Source organism: Sinocyclocheilus anshuiensis, unplaced genomic scaffold, assembly GCF_001515605.1.
Source record: "Sinocyclocheilus anshuiensis isolate Anshui unplaced genomic scaffold, SAMN03320099.WGS_v1.1 scaffold1041, whole genome shotgun sequence".
In the NCBI taxonomy this organism is placed as follows: domain Eukaryota; kingdom Metazoa; phylum Chordata; class Actinopteri; order Cypriniformes; family Cyprinidae; genus Sinocyclocheilus; species Sinocyclocheilus anshuiensis.
Window position 1 is genome coordinate 152,711 of NW_015554134.1, and position 21,933 is coordinate 174,643.

General features: G+C 38.3%; 1 protein-coding gene across 2 annotated transcripts; it reads right to left on the minus strand.

Annotated features, from left to right (window-relative positions):
* Window positions 1–2,729: 2,729 nt before the first annotated feature.
* LOC107670359 (somatostatin receptor type 2-like) lies at window positions 2,730–7,985 on the minus strand. 2 transcript variants are annotated; one of them, XM_016462931.1, is made up of 3 exons: window positions 7,841–7,985; window positions 5,438–5,571; window positions 2,730–4,146 (listed from the first exon to the last, which is right to left on the minus strand). In XM_016462931.1, exons 2-3 carry the CDS (start codon window positions 5,525–5,527, stop codon window positions 3,121–3,123), a joined length of 1,116 nt encoding a protein of 371 aa, XP_016318417.1. In that variant the 5' UTR covers window positions 5,528–5,571; window positions 7,841–7,985; the 3' UTR covers window positions 2,730–3,120. The 2 variants fall into 2 exon arrangements, with proteins under 2 accessions (XP_016318417.1, XP_016318416.1); XM_016462930.1 differs by lacking the exon at window positions 2,730–4,146 and having other exon boundaries at window positions 4,186–5,571.
* Window positions 7,986–21,933: the final 13,948 nt, after the last annotated feature.

Genomic DNA, 21,933 nt, shown 5'->3' on the forward strand with positions numbered 1-21,933 from the left:
ATTTATTTATTTTATTTGACATCAAGGTGCATGCTGTGCCTCCAAGCTTTCTTATTCATTTTGCTAATAAACTTTCTACGTTTCTTATTGATTTGGTTATATATTATACATTTCCAGTTTTGTATAGGCTACCTATTTAAACTTTATGTAAGTTATTTGTTATTTTATATTAGGCATAGCCTGCCCTATAGCATGGTGTATTTTTATTCATTTTGTTAATAAAAGTTCTATGTTTGTTTTATAGGCTAAAGTGAGTTTGCATTCAAGCAATTTACGCCGAATTGACGCTAATTCGAAAGTGAAAGTAAAATGCGCACAGCGCTTTTAAGCTATTTAAAAGAGAAGGAAAGCGAGGAAAAGAGGGAAAATCCAAACTAACTAAAAACGAACAATTGCTTTACTCCAAATCGCCGCTAGTTGAAAGTGAAAGTAAAATGCGCACGCCGCTTTTAAGCTATTTAAAAGCGAAGGAAAGCGAGGAAAAGAGGGAAAATTCAAATGAACTAAAAACGAACAATTGCTTTACTCCGAATTGCCGCTATTTGAAAGTGAAAGTAAAATGCGCACGCCGCATTTGCAAGCTATTTAAAAGCGAAGGAAAGCGAGGAAAAGAGGGAATGCCCCGCCCCCGCAGTGATACCGGTATTACCGGTGTTGTCACACGTCGATTAACTTCGTTCATGATAGGCTTTGTGAGATTCACCTGACTACTTCAGTATTAAATACATTACAGATTAAGTTCTCACCTTAATTATTTAATCCACTCCGTTACACTTTATTTTAAGGTGTCCTTGTTACAGTGTAATTATGCATTTAAGTACTGAGTAATATTAATTAACTACATGTACTTACTATATGGTTAGGGTTACTTGAATGTAATTAAGCATAATTAATTGTTATTATAATAGTAAGTACATGTAACAAGTGTAACAAGACACCTTAAAATAAAGTGTTACCATCCACTCTGTACATCATCAACCACAAACATTTGATCGTAATGTAGCTAAATTATTGTTTCTGGGTAACAATAAAGACATGAACTATTCTTTGACTTTCCACAAGGAATATCACATTATGACTGCATAATCACATACTTATTGTCATTATCTGTATTAGTAATTAACAGCAATAGTCATGTAAGAAAATAAAGTGGGTTGCGTTTACACTCATAGGTCATACTGTACATTATATTTCACCCCAAAATAATAAAAAAAGTTTTAATAACGCTACTTTTGCCTGCATGAAAATTAAGCCTTTTTTAGGACTATTAATATTTTTAGCATTGTGGTTTTCAATTAAATTCAGTACAGTAAATCTCAGTGTAACTTACAATTGTTCTTTACAAGTCAATTAAAATGTAATGCATTGAAGTAGATTAGTAAAGATAATTGATCGTGCTATAATGCCACAATGCAATATTTGCCATTTTGGTTGACATTTGTATAATATGTGTGAGATTCACCCTTCCAGCTGTGTTTTTGTTTCACCAGATGATGGTGCTCTTCACCAGATAATGAATGGTGACTGACCAGCCCACTCGCATTCATCAGGCAAGAATAGATAGAGAATGTACATGTACAGTGCTTCACAGTGTCATAACCTTGAAACATATTTAATACAGTAGCATAATGAGGAGGGAATAGTACAGCAGTTTTCATTTTAATGAGTCACCGGATGTATTCCACTCATTTAAAGAAAACAGACAGGAAAAGTCACTAGTTTGCATGCATTTCATAGCTAGTTTGCATTCTAACAGACATGGCATGGGAGATGGACATAAAGTAAATACGTCAAGCCTGCTTGTAGTCAGATCATCACATCTTTATTCCACAAAGTCTTGAAAAAACTCACTTGATGACTGGCAGATGAATGAAATCATAGACATAAAGAAAGAGAGAGAGAGAGATTTTGGACAAAGAAAGTGGAAGTGGTGACACAAATCAAGCCTTTTGCTATTGTAAGGATTATAACCAATATCTTTGTTAGGCATGTGGCTGTGTGTGCCGTCATTCAGTGAAAACAAGCAATACCAGTCAGCAAGTGTTAAGAAGGCAAGATATGTTTGGAATCTCTGAGCACTGATCTGAACGAATGAGTTCATCCGAGATCATGATACATGTGTACCCGCCTGATCTCAGAAGCAACATAAGGACAACGCTTTAGCCCTTTTCAAATGAGCATTCGCTTTAGATGTGGAAAATCTCTCTAGATTACTGTCTGACCTTAACATTATGTTGGCTCAAAGGGATAGAGGCCAGAATCTTTGCACAGTTATTAGAAATGATGAGAGAGACCCAATGCACTGTTTTTTTTTTGGCTTGAATCGCCACTAGCACGAATATAGCAATATTGCATTTATGGATGAACTGTCTCTTCAGATTAGTTAGATGCCAATATTTACGTGTACAATGCAACAACAGAGGGAAAAAAAAAAAAATGAGAAAGCATATTTTCATAGTGTAACGAACACAGTATTGTTGTTGCTTACATCATAATTTATCTTATCGTCTTCGAATAAAATAAAATTGTAAGGTAACACTTTATGTTAAGGTGCCATTGTTACACGTTGCATGTACTTACTACTATAATAACAATTAATTATGCATAATTACATGCAAGTAACCCTAAGCCAAATCCTAACCCTAACCATACAGTAAGTACATGTAGTTCTCAGTACTTATATGTATAATTACACTGTAATAAGGACACCTTAAAATAAAGTGTAACCAAGTGTAAAGCAAAAATAAAAACTAGGTAGACTAAGTACTGAATATTTTCTTCTCTTCAAACACAAGGACACTGGAGAACTCCTTAGTTCTCTTTATGACCATGATTTGTTTAAGGAACTCCATATACATACTTTATAAATAACAGCTCTAGAGTACAATTTATAAATATGTATTTTACAGGTTTGAATCAATGAATGAAAAATATTGCATGATGGCCAAAAATGGGTAAATTCATCCATTTTTGCTCGTAATTTGGGAAACTAAGCCATCACAGTGGGCTTTAAAATAGAAACCATATTTGCTGGGTTTATAGTCACTCCTCTTACTCTATTTGTGGATGCCACACAGTTTCGAATGACATTGAAACTCTAGTTTGCTGAGCCTTGTTTATTCAGATGCTGGTTTGCAGGTCTCCATTTAGCAGTGTGTTGCGAGTTTCTGTTGGCTCATTCATGATTCTTGACTTGTCCTGCTTGCTGTCAGTGTGTTCAACCCCATCCAAAGCACAGTTCAAGAACAGAACATTCTGGAAACTCTTTTTGAAGTTCTGTGACAGGAAAGCGTACAGTATTGGGTTTGCACAGCTATTGGCGTATCCCAGCACCACCACAAAGGCAAACATGCTCCTTAAAAAAGGTGTGGTGCTAATGGTGCCTGTGACCGATGTCACATTGAAGATGTAGAAAGGCAGCCAGCAGAACACAAACACGGCAACCACAATGGACACCATACGTGTCACCCTCCTCTCGGACTGCCTCCGTTTGCTGGAGCTCACCCTGATTCCTGAGGACTTCACTTTGATGATAATGAACAGATAGCACAGACATATGACCATCAGAGGCAGGAAGAAGCCCAGGAAGAAGGTGTAGAACATGAAGGCGGTGTAGTAGGTCTCCTGCGGCTCTGGCCACACAATAGTGCAGAAGCAGCCATCGGGTTTGGTGATCAGCCCGCTGTAGATTATGATTGGGAGGTTGACGACGAGCGACACGACCCACACGACCAGATTAATGGTCTTTGCGACATGGGGCTTCCTCCATTTGGTGGACTTTATGGGATGCACCACAGCGAGGTACCGATCGATGCTCATCACCATCAGACAGAAAATACTGGTGAACTGATTGAGCGAGTCCACAGTCATGACCAAGCGGCACAGAACTGCGCCAAACGGCCAGTGCACCAGCGCTAGCTGGAGAGCGATGAAGGGCAAACTGAGCATGAACAGCACGTCTGCCACCGCTAGGTTCAGGATGTAGATATTGGTGACCGTCTTCATCTTGGCGTATCGCAGGATGACATAGATGACCAGAGCATTTCCGCACAGACCGATAGCACACACCACGAAGTACATGATGATGGTGATGACGACCGTGCTAGTTTTAGTCAAGCTCTGGTCGGTCTCGTTTCTCAGGCCTTCCTCAGATATGTTGCCGAGCATGATGCCATCGTCCCCTAAACTAAAGTGTTACCAATGTATTTTACAGGTTTTAACCAATGAATGGAAAATATGTCAAGATGACCAAAAATCCATTAGAGTTTGTAACTTTGGGAAACTAAGCCAGTGGGCTTTAAAATGGAACCCATATTTGATGGTTTTACAGTCACTCCTCTTACTCTATTTGTAGAGACCACATTTCCTATTGATTTCAAATCCAGTTTGCTGAGCAATGACCTTTGCTTTTTCACATGCTGGTTTGCAGGTCTCCATTTAGCAGTGTGTTGCGAGTTTCTGTTGGCTCATTCATGATTCTTGACTTGTCCTGCTTGCTGTCAGTGTGTTCAACCCCATCCAAAGCACAGTTCAAGAACAGAACATTCTGGAAACTCTTTTTGAAGTTCTGTGACAGGAAAGCGTACAGTATTGGGTTTGCACAGCTATTGGCGTATCCCAGCACCACCACAAAGGCAAACATGCTCCTTAAAAAAGGTGTGGTGCTAATGGTGCCTGTGACCGATGTCACATTGAAGATGTAGAAAGGCAGCCAGCAGAACACAAACACGGCAACCACAATGGACACCATACGTGTCACCCTCCTCTCGGACTGCCTCCGTTTGCTGGAGCTCACCCTGATTCCTGAGGACTTCACTTTGATGATAATGAACAGATAGCACAGACATATGACCATCAGAGGCAGGAAGAAGCCCAGGAAGAAGGTGTAGAACATGAAGGCGGTGTAGTAGGTCTCCTGCGGCTCTGGCCACACAATAGTGCAGAAGCAGCCATCGGGTTTGGTGATCAGCCCGCTGTAGATTATGATTGGGAGGTTGACGACGAGCGACACGACCCACACGACCAGATTAATGGTCTTTGCGACATGGGGCTTCCTCCATTTGGTGGACTTTATGGGATGCACCACAGCGAGGTACCGATCGATGCTCATCACCATCAGACAGAAAATACTGGTGAACTGATTGAGCGAGTCCACAGTCATGACCAAGCGGCACAGAACTGCGCCAAACGGCCAGTGCACCAGCGCTAGCTGGAGAGCGATGAAGGGCAAACTGAGCATGAACAGCACGTCTGCCACCGCCAGGTTCAGGATGTAGCTATTGGTGACCGTCTTCATCTTGGCGTATCGCAGGATGACATAGATGACCAGAGCATTTCCGCACAGACCGATAGCACACACCACGAAGTACATGATGATGGTGATGACGACCGTGCTAGTTTTAGTCAAGCTCTGGTCGGTCTCGTTTCTCAGGCCTTCCTCAGATATGTTGCCGAGCATGATGCCATCGTACATGGGGAGTCCGGACAGATTGCTGGGTGAGAACGAAAATGTCCAGGAATCCATCATGAATTTCCTTCAGACTCCCAATTCCAATAAGTGGGACATACAGCCTGGGGGGGAAAAAATGGTAACACTTTATTTTAAGGACCAATTCTCACTATTAACTAGTTTCTTATTAGCATGCATATCACTAGTCGCGTTTCCATTACAGATTTGCGCAAAACTTTGGCAATATTTTATAAATGTCGTTAAAAAAGTATTGCGAAATGATGGCGTTTCCATTAACCGATGTTATGCGACTAAAACGTCATTTTTTCCTTTCGTGACAAGTCATGGCAATGGATTTTGACGGATTTTGACTACACTATTATATTTAATCGAAGGAGGCATATGCGTGTATCTTGACAGAAGCAGCGCGGAGAGCAGCTTCTGGGACGTGCCTTGGTGCGACTGGTAACACAAGCGTTGACTAAAGTGGCCACGATCAGCTCCGGTGGCCGTTTCGGAGCCGTAACGCGCCGCAGACGTTTGCAGTGTAAATAGTCTAAACATTAATGGTAGGGAAAGCCCCTTATACTTGAGAGCAGCCACATATGAAGTGTTTCTTGGAAGTTATAGTACATTGAGGAATGACCATATGACTTTTTACGTACGCCATGTGACCTGTTAATGCGAAAAAAACGTTTCCATTGCAGTTTTGCGAAATATTCCTTTTTCGAATTGCCTGAAAAACCACCTCATGCGAGCGTAAACACTTTTTTGCGATATGGGCATTTTTGCGAAATTGACGCGTTTCCATTAGGCGTATTTTCAATTCGCAATTTCAATTTGCGCAATTCGAAGGGTAATGGAAACATGCCTACTAGCATATTGGCTGTTTATTAATACTTATAACGTACATATTAATGCCTTATTCTACACAACCGTATTTTAGATCCCTTAATCCGACCCCATACAACTACCTCACTAACTATTAATAAGCAGTAAATTAGGAGTTTATTGAGGGAAAACTCTTAATTAATAGTGAACATGTGTTCCCTATTCTAAAGTGTTATCAAAAAAGCATGTGGTGAATGAAGCATATCCTGTTCGATAATAAATCTCTAATAAATCATGAATCAGTTAGACTTGACTGGCAACGCGGGTATTGTGTATAATTCTACACGAAATAAAACCATGGTTAATTTTCATAAAGGGACAAATATGACTCATGATAACGCAATAACATATTCAATATTAGGATTTTTCTATAAAGATATTGTGATTGTGTAGTTATTGTTGTACTAATTTTGACATTTAGGCAATTTAGAAAATATAGTTATTTTGCATGACCCCAGCCTAAGGATTTAAACCTTTATTTATATGTGATGGCCATACAAAAAAATAGTGTTGTGCATGGTTTCAGAATTTGTTGTGGGTGCATGGGACGGTCTGGATGAGTGAAATTTTATCCCAGTCTGGTCTTGTTCTACATGGCGGTTCTAACTAAATTTGAAATGCAAGTTATTTTGTATTAATGTATTAATATGACGTTAGGTCCCGTTACCCGCGTGACACTAAAACAGGTAGCAGTAATGGCTACTTTGTACTTAAGTACATGTCAGAGCCCATAATTCTATACTTTAACTTGAGTAAAAAAGTGTAGTCAGTACTTCAACTTTTACCGGAGTATTTTTAAACATGAGTATCTGTACTTCTACTTGAGTGAAGGATGTGTGTACTTTTGCCATCTCTGTTGATTAGGGCGCAGTATTACTTTTTAGTACAACCATTAAATTTCCAATCACATTGCTGAAACCTGAAACTGTTCTTGGACCAAAGAGTGAAAGATTAACGCTTCCAGTCAGACTGTTTTTTATGTTGCTCTGTACAGCTATACAGTGACTTGGGAGGGCAATGTCCTCGATGTCACAATCATCCTCGGTGGACAAACAGGCTGAAAAGCAAAGTGATCAATGTCCCTCTCAGATCCAGACCCACTTATGACTCTTTTCTCATGTGTGCATTAGTCCTAATATTCACCACTAAAGCTCCAGTCACTTCACTGACAGTCCAAAGCTGACATGTCAATGCAAGGGGTTTCATTTCTAACATTATTTTGAGTCTCTTTAGGAAACAGGACTTTAAGCTGAAAGGTGGTTATTCTATCTAGACATGAAGACATGTATCTTGCATTGCTCAATATAACTCTTTAATTTCATGGTTCATTCATACAAAGTGGCCATAAAATTAAGAAAATATTCTGAAACGGAAAACAGTGTTCAATATTAATATCCATTGTGATTTTCCTGAAATACTTTTAAATACAGACATAAGCATTATTGTTTAAATGACTGAATTTTCTGATAGATAAAATACATTGGAAAAGGTCCTTCTTACCTTCATGTTGATGTGCGTTGTACAGTACAGTGGGATCCCGCTCATGGTTCTGCTGATGTGCACGTGTGGAATATCCAAACACATGATCTGATCCGATCTGAACTGAACCTGACGAGACGAGACCCTGTGCTGAGACAAGCCTCTCAGAGAGAGAGAGACTGCGTATGTATGCATTGATGAGAGCATTTCATGCTACTGTGTCTGGTGTTTGTTCATCACTGATGTGTTTGTACATGCTCAGTGCATTTACCTGTACAGTGAGATCAATTCAAAACATTATTCTATATACACTGTGTATTATATAGTATTGATATCGTTTGTGTGTACACAATAGAAACCATCACAGAAATTCTAATGGTTTTCACTACAAATACCATTATTACAAATACAAACATTACAAACCATCAACTGTTAACCATTAAAACCATTTAACCATTAAAAATGGTTTCCTGTAGTGTGTTTTGGGACATATTCCGTTAGGATTTAGTGGTTTTGACAAGCCACCAATCGAAGGTGACAAATTAACAGTAAAGACCCACAGGGACCAGTCTCCATTAAAACCCATACAATTCTCATTATAACCAGTAAAACCATTACAAATTGAAAGCAAGTATACTTTAAATCCATAAACATATTTATTGACATCACAAGACTTGCTGATATAAAATTATAATTAAACTTTATTTGGAGTATTTCTTTATTGCACAATGCACATTTCTTAATATTATGCCTAAAATGTGTCGCTATTATTAAGGAATGCAAGATATTTAACATGTGCCTGAAGTATACTTGCTATACTTGCAATAGTTCCACTTTGGCACAATCAAATTTACTTCAGGATAATTAGCACACAGCGTCATCGAGCAACATTTAGTGCCTTTTCAAACAGGCATTGGCTACTTTTCATTGAAAGTAGTTGGCAACAGTGGTGACCGGATTTTTACACCATTAACAAAGCTTGGTAGTACTGCTGAGCTCTTGCGCTGCAGTTTTCATTTCTGTGCAGCTGCGACGTCTCTGAATAACTGGGACCAGCTTATGTAGAACATGCCTTCTAAGAGCCGCGGCAGGATTTGTCTGAAGGATTACATCATACAGCACTAGGAGGATTGCATCATGTGGCACTAGTCAGCGATGCATCATTTACCAACGTGGTGTGGGGGAGACAAATCCTTGTTGCCATACACTACAAATTCACAATAATAAAAACAATAAAGTTGAGAAAATGGAATTGTAATAAAGCTGCAAATGATACTACTTACAATTCATAAGTGCATGTAAATTGATAGTTCAAAAATGGTCAAAAGTCTGGTGGAGGTTTTGCTGCTAAAGGATGTTCATGGGTCCACTTACTTAATGTGACACAGAAGTACGTACCTACATTAATCTGTTATAAATGGGTTCTTCCATTTGGAAAGCCTAAGTTGGCAGCCTTAATAGAGGAGCGTACTCAAGACAATCGGAGTGTCCACTGTGGAGGGAAATGTACAAGCCTAGAGTGAGAGCTAGCAGGTTTTATGAGGTTTCTCATGTGCGACGGGAGACCAGGCACTGGCAATACGGATACTCAAAGGGTTAGTTCACCCCACAATGAAAATTGTCATCATTCACTTGCAATGAAAACAGGCTTTGAGAGGGAACCTTATGTGCTGGAACGTGAAAAGTTTCTTTATTACCTGTGTATGCTCTGTAGAGTGTAGACTTGCATACACTTCTGGATGACATCCTTGTTTTTTTGGTGTTTTAACCACCAACTGATCTCTGCAGTAAACCTCTGAAAAACTCTCCTACACTCAACACTGCATGAAAAATTAATCACATTAAGCATCATGCATATTGTATGATACATTGTATGCTACATTCCTCCAACTTCAATTCCATGACTGAGGTTCCCTTGAGCAAGGCACCGAACCCCCAATTGCTTATGATTGCCACGTATCTCAACAAAATATCCAGGACTTCAGGCAGAAAAACAGGCTCACAACATTAAAGACCCAGCACATAGGCGAAGCGTGTGTAAGGCTTAGCCTTCCCCTGGCCACGGGGACTTGGGGCAAAAATGCCACCAAATTGAACAAAAATGCCCCTGCACAATTAAACTAAATCTATTACGTCTGTTGCGAACAAAGTGAAAACAAATGAAAAGTGTTGATTGCGGCATGAAATTAAGATCTGCTCAGGTTGCACCACATTTTATTTTCACGCGTTTTCCCTAAGCTATGCTTAGTAAAGCTATATACTAAGCTATAGAAATGCTAAACTATGCCAGAGAGATTGAAAAGCAGAGTAGATAGAGTGTACTTTGTGCCACACTCCTAAATTGTAACCTCAAATCACCCTAGAGGCAAGGACAAATCCATAGCAGCTGGCTGGTGTTTAGATCAGCCCTTTATGGACCGTTATCTCTTCAAGCAGTTCAATAATCACAATGCATTTTTTTTGGAAAATGCATGAAAGCTTTACTGCCTCAAGAACAGACTTATTTGATTTAAAAACATTTCCTAGATGAAAGCTGTTGTCTCTGTTTACTTTCTTCACACACATTCAATGATTCATAAGTGCATGTCGTTCAAAAGGAAATTGTATGGGGCACTGCAGGACGTTACTGTAAAGTATCATTTGTGGAATATTTATTAGCATTACATAACAGTTGTAACACATTCATCGACCTATAAAATCAACAATCAAAACCACAAGAACACTTCTGCAAACATTTTCCAAATGCATTTTTGTATAGGCTATGCAATTTTGCAGACCTGAACAAACTATCAATCATTGATTTAACCCTCACATTGAGTTTTCAGCGAGGCTATGAAACGTCTCGGGTTACGCATGCCCACCTGGCCCATGATGTCATAGGCGGGATGCCCGGAAGTATAAAAGGGCACCTGCTGAATACGTCATTCACTTTAGCTGTCTAAAGGAGACGTAGACAGGCAGGCCGAAGGCATGGCAAGGGTGCGCAGCGTCTCGTTGCCTCTCAGGGAACCATGGTTACATGCGTAACCCGAGACGTTTCCCTTCTAGGGAACTCAACGCTGCGCCCCCTAGGGGGCACATTGGGGAACGAAATCCAACCATGCCGTGCCAAGGCGCATGCTTGTCCACCTGGTGGGAGAGCACCAAGGAAGCGACAGACATAAACAAAACCTTTCCTCAGAAAGGGGCCATGCCACTGAACACTTTATAATATTTAAACATGAATAACAAAAAACACCAGAACAAGCCAAAAAAAAAAAAAAAAAAGCCAATGTTGTCAAACATTTCAACATGAATAACAAAAAACACCAGAACAAGTAAAAAAAAACAAAAAAAACAACATGAATAACCCACCAGGCTAGCCCAAAATGTGGGGTCTGCACATGCCCAAAATCATATGTCTGCTGAAGCTGTCATACAAGGCATGTATTGGGAGCCTCAGAATCAGTGCACACGTGTTTGCCTCCGGATAAATTCTCTTCACTCCGTTTACTGGGTCATGCAGAAATGCTAGTGTAGGCACTGAATCAAACCCAAGTGGAGGAATTCGATCTGTGCCTGTGGCAAACATCAACAGATCGTCAAATGTCACTCTGACTTCTTCCTCTACAGTCAACATAGCATCTCCACCTAAAATGAAAAAGAAAAAAAAAAAGAAGAAAAAAATGTAGGGAGGCGGGGGGAGAAGCTTTAGGACATACTGCCACATCAGAAAATGGTCTTTTATGGACGTTCTGTTGCTTAGTTACATGCATCCTGTGACCATAAACTGTCCTGTCAATCATCTTGTAACAGTTAACATACTTCACATTTAATTGAATATAATCTAATATATAATTTAATGTAACGCCTCTCAGACAACACACGATCCTGACTTCAGTTTGCGCTTGAATAGTCGCAAACAGACCTTAAAGAGGTTTGTGATTTGCTGAGCTGTCAGTGGAGCAGGGGGGCGTCCAATACACAAGTCCCATAGGCTAATGTCTTCTTGTAGTGCTTTTAGCACCCCCAGTGTTTCCAAGCCCTCCTGCAATCTAATAAAGCCATTAGAACAAAATTATTTTAGTAAATTGAAAGAGGTTTGTGATTTGCTGAGCTGTCAGTGGAGCAGGGGGGCGTCCAATACACAAGTCCCATAGGCTAATGTCTTCTTGTAGTGCTTTTAGCACCCCCAGTGTTTCCAAGCCCTCCTGCAATCTAATAAAGACAATATCACTCGAGTGCTGTTTGTCCCGAATATCACGAATTTAAATGTGATTTTATACTATACTACAGTTCAGTAAAGAAGTTGATATTGCCTTATATTTTAAACACAATGTGTTTTTGCTCAGTTTTGCAGAGAAAATAATTACTTTTAAAGCCATAGCAGAATTGTTGTGCGTCTCCGAGCAACACAGCGGTGTTTATTTTCTGATTGAATCAGTGTTTTGAACGAATCGTGTGAATCAATGATTTAAATATGGATTCATAAAGAGAGCCGTTTGATTCATTCCTGAATGAATCAGACGTTTGAATGAATCAAATTAATTACATTGATTTAAATCATAATTAGGACTTTCTTGTACCATTTAAGACTTTAAGGACCCACGGAAACCCTGCTTATGACACCTTGCAGTGCTATCATTGAGCCTGAGAAAAAACACTATGCTGCAGACAAAAGGTAAATGCAGTTATCGCCATTTTCCATGTTTATGGAGAAAATATTTTTACATGGCTTTTAAAAAATGCCGGGTAGCTGGTGTTTCGTATGCGTTTGGCCAATCAGCGTACACTTATGTCACTGGTAGTTCCTAGAGAACTGTTTTAGACCCTACTGTGAAGTAGGAACTAATTTAGCTTCCCCAAACAGTGCAAACACGCCAAAAAACTGGAACTTCCGCCAATAGTTCTAGGAACTATGAAAAGGTTCCTCTGGTGTGAAAGCCCCTATGAAAACATTCAGGGAATGTACAAGCACAAAAAGGTTATATCAAAGAAACCACAGGTACAATCCAAACACTTACTGTCTCAAGGGTGCTCCAGATAAAATTTAAAAGATGAAGCCAAAACCTCATCACGGTCTTTTAACGTCCTGATGAGAGTTAAGGATCCCAGAAGAACAAGGTTAGAGGCTGCCTCCTCTACAGCTTCCTGGGTTTCTTCAACTGCTTTTGCTTGTTGAATCTACAATGAACAAACAACTGTCTTTACTGTTCTTTACAGGTTGGTAATTAATGTCACAATTTAATTTTGTGTTGGTTGATTTCAATGACACAAAACATTACTGCCATCCAGTCTGTGACTTAAACTTTGAATGTACGTGCAAAGCAAGGAACGGGTGGACCTGACATTTTAATTTTTTCTATAATGGTTAGTTTAAGTACATATGTTCACCAAGATATCAAATTTGAAATGTGCAATGGACCCAAGTGTAACCAAAAGACTAAAAGAGGTATACAAATAAAAAATCTGAGATGTGTTGTCTTTTTACTCAGTGTACTGAGTAAAGTACTGACCCAATACCATATTTTGAAAACTAGAGCTAATCAACATTTTTTAATCTTTTTTGTTCTCAATGATCAAGAATTTAATAAAGTTTGACAGCATTTCAGAAGCCTTTTAGCTTTGTACAAGTGTAATTTGAACCTATCCATATATCTTGATAAATTTCATCCAACCTTAAGTGCTATCACCGGAGATGATCTTAATGCTCCACAGCATAATTGTTGTGCTTGTAATTAAATCACCACAATCTTTTGAAGCCACTTTTAGATGATGAATTACATACTATATCCAGCAACTGATCAAAGTAAAAAATATATTTGAGTGACAGCCAGTTTTCTAATTCTACCCCCACTAACCATCTTGTTACATTTACTCTTTTTTTACATTTATTGGTCACAATTCATAGTACGTGGCCTGAATATTATTAAATATTTAATAAAATGTATTTATAATGTCTATGTTAGCACACTGTAAAACATTTTTAGTACTCGCATCATCATGCACCTCTTATGTTGACAGTGCTGAAATCACTGCCTATTCCAGTTTCACGTTTACTGTCAGTACACCATACTTACAAATGAACTAGATCAATATATTTATTTCCAGAAACCAAACATTAGGCTTATATGAATCCGTATCCTATGGCTCCCTCTAGTGGGCAACATCAATATCACAGCCTTTATCTTTAAACTGAAGTAGCTGACTGTTTAGAGCAGGGTTTCTCACCTCCAGCCAAAGAGGCCCACTTTCCTGCATTCTGTATTTTCTTCTCTGTGTCTTTTTGATCAGAAGTTACAATGTTAGTATTCATGCATTATAACCAATATAAAGTCCCTATTTACTTCCTTTAAGAATGTCAAAGCCTTTGAACTCAAAGGCTTCAATAATATATATACATATATAAAACATCTGAGACTGTTGTAACGAACCTTTCATTTTTTTTATAACTAAATGTTATAGGCTGTAGAAAATTTTGAACATCATGAAAGTATGTTTCCTTAGAATAATGTGCACTCCACATCATTTAATGTTGACTACATTGTCCAAGTAAAAAAGAACACCTTTAATAGTAAGAACGTTTAGTTTGCGGTACTACACCAATGTAACAGCCAAAAAAGAAAAGTTATCTAAAATGAAATTAACTTATAATTATTATTAACACTTGCTAGGAAATAACTAAAAGCAATAGCCTATAACAAATACATCTACTATTGCAAACTTTAAATTTCGTTTAAGGCGACGTACATTGAGACGACGTATGTATCAGGCGTCATGCAAGGCGACGTACCTAGTTCAGACGTACTTGGTACACGTACCATTTTTGATAAATTTCTTACATACGCCGCCGTCACGTCGCCCCCTATGATTGGTTCCAACAGTGACATCGCCATGGGTCTGTCGTCTGCCTGCCCTATCAATCCCATTCAAAAATCGACACGGACTGACGGCGACGGAAGGGTAGACTGCTCCTTCTCCTTCTCCTGCTAAGCCTACGATCTGTCACATAATACTCGCCATACACTCACAAGCTCCTGACCAAAACAGGAGCTTGTGAGTTGACAGATAGTTTGTGCGTGTCCTCATGTGCCAGAAACCTCTGGAACGGAGACACACACTTCCACAACACTCACCTGCCCTAGGGGCCTCATTTATAAAACTCTCCGTAGATTTCATCCTACAAGCGTACGTAAGCACAAAGGCTAGATTGTACGCTAGAACCTGCACAAAAATCCCTTTATAAATCCCAGTCAGGGGAAGATTGTGCGTACGTGCATCTCCACCCCGACTCCTCCCCGAAATCACCATATATGGAGCTTACAACGCCTAGTTTTACTATGCATAACCTCATCTGCATACCATTACCATGCATATTCCCATCCACGTGGCACCTGTTTAACACCGTCAAAGGTACAAGACATTATGGGGATATGGACTATAAATGCCATTTGTTACATACACATTCACATAAAAATCATCCAGTTTCCTTGTTATGTTTCAAAATAAATATATCAAAATATCCATAAAAAACTGTTTTAAATAGTTCTCAGATAAATATTTTAGAATTTTAGTTGATTTCATTCATTTCCACTGGCCAAATGATATTTTGATTGTTTTAAACAATTCAAATTAAATTAAACTTATACAGTTTTGCTGATAAGGTGAACATCTTTTAGCTATTTTAAGTGGAAACAGATAGGCCTGCATTTATTGCAGTGTAAATACAATTGTCTGACTCATGCGTCATTGGCAAAGTATTTTAAAAAGGAAATGTGCAAATCTTACCATTTTCTTCAAGTTGTATCCTTCAAATACAGTGGTATTTTTCATAATGTTGTTGAGATGCCTTTACATGACATCAACACCTCTGTGCAGCTGTGGTTGTACAGTAAGCTATTATCATTGGTCCTATTCAAACCGACAATGGACGAGCAGGACCTCTTTTCCCCAAGAGGGATATCTGACACTTGAAGGAATGGTGGAAAATGTGAGTAATTTTAACCTTGTCAGAACTCTATCAAACACTGTACATAAAACATAGAAACTAGGCCTGGGCGATGAAACGGTAACGATATTTCTCGACGGCACGCTTTAATCGATAACGATAGAAAATACGTTCGCTATAACACTCATTATAGTTTCATTTAAATGCATTAAAATGTCTATAGACTTGCATGAACAACCATGGATCACATACAGACTATCATATGGCTTGATAAAGCAGTGTGCTTTGAGTGACAAGCTAAGAAGTAGCATTGCTGTGCGCCATCGTGATGTGGCAGGGTTTTTTTTGGTTTCCTTACATCTTACAGATGTTGATCAACCTTAAAGTTTGTCATGAGAGAGCAGTTGTCACGTATACGCATGAAACAGCTGCACAAACAGTGTTTTCAACCACACAGTATTATTATTTCTGTTACAGATATATTCATATTATAACTTATGACGTGCCAGGAAATCCCTAATATGGACAAAGGCATCCAGTGATCGCTGTAGCTGAGCTGAATAACAAGCAGAAACGTTTTGACTGATGAAACGTGAAGACAATAAATTGGTTTATGTATGTTTCTCTATTCATCTATAGGTAATAAATAAATAAAGTATATGAATGATGCAGTGCTAACTGACATATCATTTATTACAGTACAGAAACTATAAAATATATTTTCTGCCTTATTCTGTGATAAGAATAGAAAAGGTGTTTGTAGTTTATAAACCAATCATAAAATTGTCATTAGGAAAATATAGGCAAAAATATAATATTTTTACACACTATTGCTGAAAAACACAATCCCTACTTAGCAGTCAGATGTCCGTATGCACAAAGGCACAGATCCCTAAACAAGATCATATCTGCAGATGAAACTTTTTTTTGTAGAAGCATTTTTAAAATTTGAACTAGCACCTCATGACTACACCACGCTATGCACGAGAAGCTGCGAAAGACAGGCGCAAGTGGAATGTACAAAACATGGTGACATTAATTTAAGTAAATATAATGGGCGATATATTACGTCACCAAAAATGATTGAGGTCATGTACATATATTGCGCGATAAAGTCGATATATTGATTATTGCGACAGGCCTAGTTGTGGAGACGATAAGATCTACATTCCCATCAGATAGATACCAAGGGTTCAAGCTACCTTCACTACATCCACAGTAGTGTGTATGTCTTGTTTTAATAAACAATGTTAAAGAACTATTATTGTACGCTTGATTTCTTATTTACTACATTTTGAAGAATTTAACTATTTAGACTATAGCTACATAAATTTGACTATTTGCACAAAAGATACACATATATTCTATCAATTTATCTCAGAAAAACATGACCAGGGTCTGACTAGAGCTCCCTGCAGGTCGAGCAGAGCCTCCACATAGTCTATATAATGAGAAAAATACAAAGAACATGGCAATTTTTGAGTAGACATTTTCCACCACAGAGATCATTCACTGTGGGCAATCGAACGACATTTACCATATGCAACATAATGGACATACATATGAACTGAATATCATATTTATTTGATGGTTACATTGTCCTTAAGTACTTGCTGTAGGTTGGCACTTTTTTTATGTAGAAAAGGGAATGTTCCCCTTTCTTGTATTTTGGCTATTTGACTCTGAGCGATGGTTCACAGCTCTCTCGTTGCATGCATACTGACGATTGGCATTTTCATTGAAGTGGAGAGCAGCAAGCAGCAACATACATAGTTAAATTAAAATATGGACATAAGAAAACTTGTTTAGGTAAAGTGTGATAAATTATGTATTTTCCAATATAGGACAGTGTGACAGATGCACATATAGAATTATTTATGAACAGAAATGACATTTCAGCACTCGCCCCTGTTCAACATTCCCACAAAAGAGAATGCCACATTCTTTCATTATGAGGCTATGAAGGCCTTCAATCGAGGAGGTCTGATGGTGAGGGCTCAGTTTTGCTACATCTTCCAAGAGTCGCTGTTGCAGCATCATGTTGCGAAAGCTTTCGCAAGCTTTAGTGCCTAATAAAGACAGTGTGTTTTCATCAACATTTGTAACTGTACTGTTAATTGTATCAAGGAAACATCCAAGCAGGCAAAATGACATAACATTTCTAATAAATAAATAAAATGTGTAGCATTTTTTTTTTAAATGTCAAGAGTATTGTAATTAGTAATTAATTTAATTTTACTTGTGAATCAGATTTGTTATGTGTGACAACGTTATTTTAAAGTTTTATCTCAATCCCTTAATACATAACTGACTCTGTTTAAATTAGCTTTGAAGAAATGGATCGTGTCAAATCATCAACAATACAATCAGAGTAATCCAGGGTCCCCAATTTATTCTCATGGTTGTTACCAAACTAGGCTAATCGTGTAGCGCTAACAAAATCCTTACTCGGTTTCAGCCAAGCTCGCATCTCGAGAGGTGGGTGGGTGCAGACGGGGAATAAGTCGCTGTCATGATGGGGCACATTTTGCACATGGTTAGTAAAGGACTTCCACTTTTCCATGGCTTCTTCACCGGTTTTGGAGGATGATGCACACCAGTACAGGTGGTTTATGACACTTTTCCTCCAGGCCAGAACCTCTCCACAACTACGCTCTGTCCCTAGTGCATCCAGCTTCTTGGAGAGACCTAAACAGCAATTACATAAAATAACATGCATCTTACAACAATTAAACATTGTGCTTATGTAAAATAAATAGTGGTTCTTTCTCAGCTGTTTTCATTCACTTGAGACCTAACGGACATGCGTTTACCTGAATGATTGTCGAGATGGGTATTTTGTCATAATTTTATGTGCACGTGTCTGTTCAGAGGATTCAGTTCGGTGTATCTGTTAATGACAGATTAATTTCGTGTTGTGTCCAATTCTTGAAGCATTCGCGTGTGAAGTGTTTCGAACACAACCGCGACCTCTCTTGATATCCCTCCTTCCTCGAAATGCAAATTGTTCAGCACAAAAATAGCAATGTGCGCTAACAAAATAAATATAGTCAATATAGACACGAATTTCAAGCTGGATGTCTTCGTCTGGAAGTCCTGCTGTGCCATACAGATTCTTTTTTATGACAGCTGGAGTGCCCTGAGAATAACCTCTATATACTTTTCCAAATGCACCTTCACCCAGCAGGATCTCTTCATTATAATGGATTAGGGACTCGTCTACATATGGCAGGTGCAGAACATATACTACGGGATAACAAATAAAGTTGAGATAAACTTTATCGCATTTTATAATCTATCCACTATTTAAGAAAATAAAGAAAACACAGATTGCAAACTTACTTGGGAGTATTACTTACATGATGGTAATATGGTGACAACATTGGATGACACATAAAACACCTGATTTTGTGGACAACTGCCTTCAACCACAGATCCTATGCCTTCTTGTATAAGTCTCTCAGGAGGTTCTGGAGGTATGTACCTGCGTTTAATATGAATTTTTGGGCAGTAATGCACAGCTGTTTCTGCAAAGGACTGTGCATTGTTCACAATAACCTTGGCTTAGCACAGCTGAACTAATGCATCTTTTCACTGTCCCACCTACTCCATCAACAGCTCCTTTTCCACGGCTTGTGCCATTCCACCTGGATTAAACCGTCAAATGAGTGTCATTGAACACACCATATGTCCATAATGATATAAAAACATTTGAATAAACAGTCATACCTTAAGGCCTGGGAAGATGTGGACATGAATGACCATTTGTTTTCAAACTGCGATGCTGCTCCATCACTGAAGATGTGCAACTTTTCCAGGCTTGTTTTTTTTTTTTTTCATCAGGTCATCCACCACCTTGGACAGAAACGTTACAACAGCCTTCTTTTCATGCTCCAGTGCATCACTGACAATAGCATAGGATTGCACCTCTGCTTTGCTTTTTCATCTTGATATGCAGTAGTGTCATTTTCTGTGACATTCAGCATTGCACATAACTTTTACCTAAGTTAAAAAGTGTATTAGGTCCATTTAATAGGCATTTATACATTTTCTGTAAAGTCCATTATATCGGAACAACAGTACAATGTTTTATAATATACATCGAATATAATATTTATTTGAGTGAGAGATGAGAGGAGGAGCGTAAAAATAAAACCCCGCCCTCTATTCAATATTTTGTTTCAGGAAATACATCACTATACTGAAATAAAGTCGGCAGCAACTTCCGGTTCACTCCGACTTTAAACTCTGAGCATGTCTGTCCCCGTCAAAGCTGGAAAGCAGATTTGAATAGCAGCGGATCATGTGATGCGCTGGACATTTTAATCACAATGGTGTGATCATCAAAGGGTTAAATGTAGGTATACATGAATGAAAACTGTATAGAATATGCTGTATTTAGAACTGTAACATCATGCTGCATGTTTCAAAATGTGTAATGTTACCGCTGTTACCATGGAAACGGTTATATTTCTGCCGTTCCAGAAGCGCCTCCTGCTGGCAGAGAATGCCTGTGCATGTTCAATCAGTCCGTCTGCTGGTTTTGTTCAGACCAATGTGAAAATCAACCTATGTTTTTACACAGCAAACACGCAGAGTTGTAAATGTGAACTAGTGGATCGACAAGAAGATCTAAACTATCAAGACAGTAACATATATTTATATGTTATTTAATTAATATAATAATTGATTGATAATAATTGTTTAAATTAATATAATAATTGAAAAAAAAGGTTTAAAGGCTGAAATGTTTATCATTTTAAAAAACTTTTTGTTTTGTGAAAACCTGTATCTGAACTCATTTGTGCAGGTCTTAAAAAACATGAATTGATGGTTTCTGCCAGACCAGGGTATCTGCAGGATATTTAAGCTCATATTTAAGACTTTTTAAGACCTTTTTTTAAGTATACAGCCTAATTGTCTGGACCTCGGCTGGTGAGGAGGGTTCATTACTGGACCTCAAGCAGTTTTAGTTGAAGACCCCTGCTGTAAACAGTAGTTATGAAGGGTATTTCGCAAAACTTTACAGGATTTAAGTTTATCTGGAAATATTAACCATATATATAGGAGGTAAAAGGGTAGTATTCTTGTAAAATGAACTATCATAAAACAACACATTATGCTGAATTAAATTTACATCTCGGCATGCTAGGTTAGCATAACCCACAGTTGGGTTTGTCCATATTTGACCCATAACTGTGTTGCAAAACAACAGAAATTTACTTTACTGTCTGTTTTTTTTTTTGTTTTGTTTTTTTTAAGAGTGTAGTTTGTTGATGTCAAGCTACAGCTTCAAAATAGCTTCCCCATCACTGGCTTGGACACAGCTACTCATTCTAAATGATCTATATTTTCAACATTTTACAATAACAATAAAGACATGAAAAATATGAAATAACACAGAGGGAAATATGGAAATTATGTAGTTACTTAAACGATGCCCGTCCTTACATAACATCCAACTTTCGGTTGGTGGTGTGAAAAGAAGGTGCCATTACTGGTTGAGCTCTTTTTCTGAAACACCAGAGTGCAGTTCCATGGCATGAAGATTATTTGGGTATGAGATAATCTAGCGAAGCTGACGGTGTCCAGGACAGAAAGGCGTTTAGTGTCTTTTCTTACTCTCTTCAATGCTACCACCTTCTGGTCATGTTCTACACTCACTGTGAACTTCAAATGTATATTGACTCTTTAAACTCTGTTTATGTTGACAATGATAGTAAATGAAACGGCATTAGTTTGAAAAGTAATTCTGCATCTTTACGTACTGAATATGTGTCATGCACCAATCTCTGCTCTGAAGTGGGTTCCATGCTCTGATCTATATACTGCTTCATTGTAATCGAAAAGATGATTGGTTGACATGCCACTTAAACTGAGGTGAATACAGCGATCTGTCACACCACATTAAAGAGCGTGAAAAACACATTATTGTAAGATTATATTACAATATAATTGCTATTATTGGGTGGCTGGCGCAATACAAATGAATGCATTTGAAGACGTGAAATATTATTTCGTATATTGATAATAATTCCATTTATATTCAGATCAGTTGCCAGGCCACCAGAATTTCTCCCGGTAGGCTATACATACAGTATACTATACTCTCAAAATATGACATCTTTAATCTTGTAATCGCTACGATTTATTTCTAGTAATTTTGACTTTATTCTCAAAATATTTT